The 6,300-nt window shown below is 37.2% G+C and overlaps 1 protein-coding gene across 1 annotated transcript; it reads right to left on the bottom strand.

Moving 5' to 3' along the window:
* Window positions 1-596: 596 nt before the first annotated feature.
* On the bottom strand, window positions 597-5,973 carry LOC126700609 (methyl-CpG-binding domain-containing protein 13-like). Its single transcript, XM_050398829.1, has 6 exons — window positions 5,696-5,973; window positions 4,117-4,491; window positions 3,903-3,998; window positions 3,594-3,740; window positions 2,546-2,714; window positions 597-2,097 (listed from the first exon to the last, which is right to left on the bottom strand). Exons 1-6 carry the CDS (start codon window positions 5,777-5,779, stop codon window positions 911-913), a joined length of 2,058 nt encoding a protein of 685 aa, XP_050254786.1. The 5' UTR covers window positions 5,780-5,973; the 3' UTR covers window positions 597-910.
* Between the last annotated feature and the right edge of the window lie 327 nt (window positions 5,974-6,300).

Genomic DNA, 6,300 nt, shown 5'->3' with positions numbered 1-6,300 from the left:
TAAATCATATACCAGTTTAATATTGAAAAGGATTTTATTTGCGTTCAGTTTTTGTAAACCCTAGGCTTTGTAGCCTATGACAATATTTTATACTATTTTTCTACACACAAAAAAATAACAGATTCTATAATTTACAAAATTTATCATTTGAGGTCCTCCTTCATCTTCTTTTGCCCTGTGTGCTAAAATATTTGCTTTACCTACAAAGACCAAAGTAAGAAGCTGAAATGTATACCCCTATAATTTGTTCCATTATTGCATTGATAATTCAATCATTCCATTGTGTTTATTCACACACATCAATTAAACCCCATCTACTGAAAGAATGGAATCTTGATTCATGAATGAAACAAACAATGTCCAAGAAAAGACGCAGAGGGGGAAAAAGGTTGAGTAATATAACTCATCACTAACTATTTTAAGAACTTTTAAGAAATGACTCAGCTGATACAGTGATCCAGTGTTTTATCCATCAAACTACCTCCTCTCAACAATTGGATTAGTTGTCAACTAAATGGGGCTTGACCCACCAGGAGTTGGATGAGCAACTCAAGTTGTGTTTAATTGGTAACTTACAGCTTAAACAAGTACAAAAGTTGGAGGCAACAGAAGCCCAATAGCATGAAGCAGACTAAAATGATAAAACAGTGTCCAATACATGCATTTGAAACCATCTCATTGTCAAAACAAACCCAACAGAGATGGATGCTTAAAGATAACTACAGCCTATGGCTAATTAGAAGTTGTTAGGGACAATTTCTTCTTAAAAAAGTACACAGAAGCAGATGCAGAAAGTCATAATCCTGCAGAGTGGAGAATTAGCACAAGGAAAAAGGTTATAGGCCTGGAAGTGTCTTTCTACAAAAACTCAAACCTGTACAAAAGAAAGTCAGTCCAAGTGGATACCCTACTATTGGCATCGAGTGCCTCTCCCTTCACTCTGTTGGTGGCGGATAGTACCTGCATTCTGCAAGCTGACATTTCCTGTTTGTGGTAACACAGGCTCTATCAGAGCTTGATGTCTATAACTGGGATTCTCCACAGCATCAAATTGTGATGAGCTTTGCTGCGTCTGAAAGGAATCCTGAATATCAAGAACACAATCAACTGGAATTGCACCGGTTAGAGTTTTTACAGCAAATTCTATGCACGGGTCCCTCCATAAATCACCAAAATCCATATCGAGAGGTGATCCTGGCTTCTCATAGTCCTTGCAGTTATTTCCAACCTTCTCTGCATGCTCTGCAGGAATAGCTAGGTCCTGGGAAGGCAAAAAAGCAGTGCATCCTTGCTTCTTGTCACCATTGATTGCTGTTTCAACCTTTTTAGTTTGCTGCCTATTGTTTGATACCTGCGACAGTTCTGTGCCTTTGGGACTGTCAACACCTACTCCAGTGAGAGTTTTTATAGCAAATTGAATGCATGGATCTGACCATAGATCCATGGAAGGCAGGTCAATAGGAATATCTGGCTTCTCATTATCTTGGTTCACTTTTTCAACCATTCCAGCATGTTCCAAAATTGCTAGGTTCCTTATGGGCAAAACAGCAGAGGATTCTTGCTTTTGGTCATCCTTAGTCTCTCTTTCTATCTTCCCAGTATGCTCTGCAAAAGTATGTTTGCTGTTGATGGATTCCTCCAACACCTTTGTGCTTTTGGAACTACTGAAATTAATCTCTGCTTCCATCCCAGCCTTAAGCTGACCTTGCTGCTGTGATTCCCAATGAGCCATACCACCAGGAGAAGAAGAAGGAGGTGTACTAGCGCCTGCCTCGCCTGACAGTTTACCAACAATCCGACGGGCTCGACTAGTTTTTAGTTCCAGTGTTGGATCAACATCAAGCCCAGCAAGTCGTTTTGAAGCCCGACGAGGCAAGTTATATTCTTTTTTGTTTTTAGGTTTGAACCTCTCAAGTTGGGTCTTTTCATTTTCATCCATTGTCCCCTTTCTTTCCAATGGTTGATTGGATGTAAGGAATCCAACCACAGGAGCAGAAGCAAATGCACTTTCAGTAGAATCATTCTTCCCTTTTATCTGCTCTGAATCCTTGGTTTCCAGCAATTTTGAGCTTCTAAAATCAGTGTACAGCTTACCTACTGCATGTGGTGAATAAATATCAGATGCAATATCTTAGTACTGTCCCATGGAGTAATGAATGTCAACAAAAACCAATGACCCAACTTCCTATTTCTATATTTCTTGCTGATAATTAAAATCCGATGCAAACTTTTTCAATTAAATGTTCCACCAAGCCCCTACTTAACACAGAACATTTCTTCTTAAACAATTGCATTCAAATTTGAAAGAACTGCATTCTAATGACATTGATTTAAACAGATCATTCTAATAACTTTGAGTAAGTTGTTATCAACACATATCATTAGAATTTCTTTTTTTGGCCAATTTGTGAAGTTTTCCATGGAAAACATGAACTTTGAAAGACATCTCCCACCCAAAGGAAGAGGGGTTGAAAGAACATTAATAAGAGAAAAATAAGTCAGCACTAAAATAATCTCATAATGAGATGGAAATCTAGAACTTTACACTGATCAGTATGTTCAGAGAGTGGCATGCATTTTGCTGCAGAGTGGTGCTGAGTGCCAAGTATCTGTTCATCCTTTATCATCCCATCCAACTTCGAGTTCTGATCTGAGATAATCGATTCCCCTATGCTGCCGAGTGCTAATTTCTGCTTCTTTGCTACAGCAGGTGGCTAAGAGAGACAAAAAGAAGACATCAAGTCGTTAGTGATTTGTCCTTCCATCTACAGCTAAGAATGTAAGAACAGTTAAAACATACTAGTTGGATCTAAACCATGAAAAGCCCTCCAAATCTATTTAGTTCTTAACATCTCACATGCTCAGACCTGCATGAGGCAGACTTGAATGTCTTACATTATGCGACAGCTTAAGTGGTTTTCATCCTCGTCATAATAGACTAAGTAGACATATGACCTCCCAAATTGGTAAACAACACATCACCATAGTGGGCAATACATGGCAGATTGGTAGCTTTAACAGTTTTTTTGCCAAAGATCGAGCTAATAATCAATTAACATGCTTTCTCTCTCAACAATTTAAGTATTGAACCAACAAAACAAAACCAAAGTGTAGAAAACAAGAACAAAAAGATGATAAGATAGCATATCCTGAAAATAAAGATTGGCAAATCAGTCACAGGAATCATTGTCCAGAATGTTCAAGCTGTAGTATCTGGTATTCCCCAAAAACTTTAATCTGTGCTGGAAATTTAGTCTTGATGTTTAGCAATTCTAGTCCCCCCACCTCCACCCCCACCCCCTTTTTCTTTGATCAGATTTACAGTTTTGCGAGTTAGTAATTTCTGTTTGACCTTCTTATGTTTTCTTTAGTTTAATAAAATTCTTTCACCAATAGAATTTTTTATTTTTATTTTTATATATATTATTATTACAGCTTTCCACAAGGCAAATTGATCATTTCAACATAGATATTAACCATCCATGAGGCAACCTAAATTAAATTGACAGAACAAAATATTACATTTGATAAGAATTTGGCCAAGTGATAAGACAAGAAATGAACTTGGCGAATTCAATCATGAGTGGACTTACAGAGATGTTATCATCTTCCAACTCCATATCAATGCATCTGTTGTCCTTTGGCTTATATGCAAGCCTTCCTAAATCCCCAGTTTCAAGATAGCGAAGTACGTCCTTCATAGACCGGAACACATATCCACTTACAGGATCAGTGTAGAACTGCGGACATTTAGTATTGATTAATGGTGTATCATTTTTCCATGGATGAGCAATTCATAATATCTAGAGCACAACAATTTGAAAAATATCCAAAGCAAATTTGTGAAAAACACACACACACACACAAATTGATATACCAGAAAAAGGAAGTAGGCTGAGTACCATGTCTCTTCTGATCTTATGACCCTTTTTTGTTACTTTGATTTCTTTGATCCATCCTGGAGGTAACCCTTCTGCAATAACTTCCTCAACTATAACCTAGATTGCTTGAATAATCAAAGATTTCATCTCCAAATTAATAAAATCTGATAAGTAATAAATTAAAAAAAAAATAAACAAGATCATCAAGAGCAGATTGTGTCAACACTCAACAGACATTTTTTCTTTTTCCAGACTGCTTAGGACTGCCTCTTATCTTCTGTTCTTGTTCAGGATCACTGATATCCTGAGTTTGCTTCTGTTCTGGTTCAAACTCACTGATATCCTGAGTTTGCTTCTGTTCTGGTTCAAGATCACTGATTTCCTGAGTTTTCTTTTGTTCTAGTTCAGGATCACTGATTTCCTGAGTTTGCTTCTGTTCTGGTTCAGGATTACTGATTTCCTCAGTTTTCTTCTGTTCTGGTTCAGGATCACTGATTTCCTCAGTTTTCATCTGTTCTGGTGTAGGATCACTGATTTCATGAGTTTTGAGGTAGCGAGACACCTCAGCTTTGGAACTGAATCTCAGTCTGCTTGAGGGAGCAAAGTAATACTGCACTAAGCACAAATGGTCCCAAAGAAAAAAAAAAACCATTCAGATAATCTCTCTAGAAGATATCTTCTTATCCTGTATGGTCTTTTGTCTGGTTGGATTCTTCATTATTACTTCGACTTATAATTAAATCGAGAAGAATAGTACTATAACCGAGTAATTCTTAGGTACTCCTGGAGTACGGTAAATGGTGCTCCCTCCTCTCACATTCATGGCCCCACCATAAATGTGAGAAAATGGAGCACCATTTCACTATACTCCGGTAGTACCTAAGAATTTCCCACTATAACCAACAGCAATGGACCAAGGGCATTCAATATCATGTTTCCCACTGCAAGCAACCCAGTTAATTGCATTTGACCATTAATAAAAACAGCTCCCCTCTAAGGATCACATAACGACTGAAAATATGTTAATTTTACCTCATAAGGAAATTTTTTCGTTGCCTAGAACCTCATAGAATTCCTCATAAAAATACAAGAGATCAAACAATGAAGCAAATCGGGAACTCTTTCAAACTGTTTCTCCTAAAACAACCCTTTGCGAAAACCACCAAAGCACAAATTTGTTTCTCCATTTTGATTCTCTATATATCCTTTTTTTTTTGGTCTTGTTTCGGTACGTAGATAGTGGGAGAGGGGAAGGTGAGGTTCGAACCATAGACAAGAAGCACCAAAAAGGATGCCACTACCACTCGGCTATCACTTGGACCCCATTTCCCTATATATCCTTATACAATCTCTCTAAGGTCCTATCTAGCATCTGGGTAAAGCATATCCTAAAAATATCACTGATAGAAACACTGATTTCCCAGAAATTATACTAATCAGACAGTACAGTATACAAAAATTACCCCAACATCTAAGTATTAAGCTCTAACCCATCTCTAATTCTTTTTTTTTTTTTTTTTTTTCTTTTTTGAGAAGAAAACCCATCTCTAATTCAATTATAAGATTAACAGTAATTCATTTTTCACACACTCACAAAAATAGCACCATCTAAAAACTACCATATCTTAAAGCACAAAAATCACCACTTTCCAAATTAATCAGATAAAACAAAAGCTAGTACAAATAGTCAAAACCAGTAACTTATATAGAAGATCTATCACACCCATTTGAGAATAAGTTTAATATCAGAGAAATAAGCAGTAAAAAACAAGAAAAGAATCAAATTTATGCTCAAATTTCATTCTTTTTTTTACCTTGTCTTTTTTACCACTCCTCCTCACTTTCACTTCCACAGTCCAACCAGTTGGAAGCCAGTCCTCTGAACTCTGGTCCGTCATTTTTCTCACCGGAATATGAAGCTCTCAGAGCAAGATCGTCGGAAAACGACTCTCTCTCTCTCTCTCTCTATGTGGGTATGTGAGTCTCTGTGTGTGGTAAAGCCCTCAACAACAACAACAACAACAACAAAATGAATGGACCATTGTGATGTGTGAGTGAGAGAGAATTCGGACAAAAGGTGAAAGTGAAACTATGAAACCACGTGTTGCCAAATGCCTTATGTTGTGAATCTTGTGATTGGTGCACCTTAAAAAGTGTTACAATCCTCTGTTTTTCACTTTCCCATGTGGTTACTTGTTCCCCCTCACAGGCTAGTTTTGTTTATACCTTTCTGATTCAAACTGTCCTTTCCTTTCTTTTCAAGGACTCATGTGTCCCAAGGCACAATTTTTAATGCTAGAATATCGAGAAGTATAGCTTTAATCTAGCTATATAATTACTCCTCCTTAATAATGCAATCTTGTTAGTACAATGCAAAGAATGCTTGGTATGAGTCATGACTATGAGATGAGAGCTTTTT

The sequence above is a fragment of the Quercus robur genome, chromosome 9 (assembly GCF_932294415.1).
Source record: "Quercus robur chromosome 9, dhQueRobu3.1, whole genome shotgun sequence".
In the NCBI taxonomy this organism is placed as follows: Eukaryota; Viridiplantae; Streptophyta; class Magnoliopsida; order Fagales; family Fagaceae; genus Quercus; species Quercus robur.
This window is presented reverse-complemented; position numbering and strand designations above follow the sequence as displayed.

Bases quoted from the DNA above. Each gene is read 5' to 3' on its own strand.
- LOC126700609 (XM_050398829.1), bottom strand. From the start codon at position 5,779: ATGACGGACCAGAGTTCAGAGGACTGGCTTCCAACTGGTTGGACTGTG. The intron at 4,492-5,695 runs GTAAAAAAAAGA...TGCTTAGTGCAG, and splicing joins GGAGTGGTAAAAAAGACAAG to TATTACTTTGCTCCCTCAAG. The intron at 2,715-3,593 runs GTAAGTCCACTC...TGTCTCTCTTAG, and splicing joins TGGAAGATGATAACATCTCT to CCACCTGCTGTAGCAAAGAA.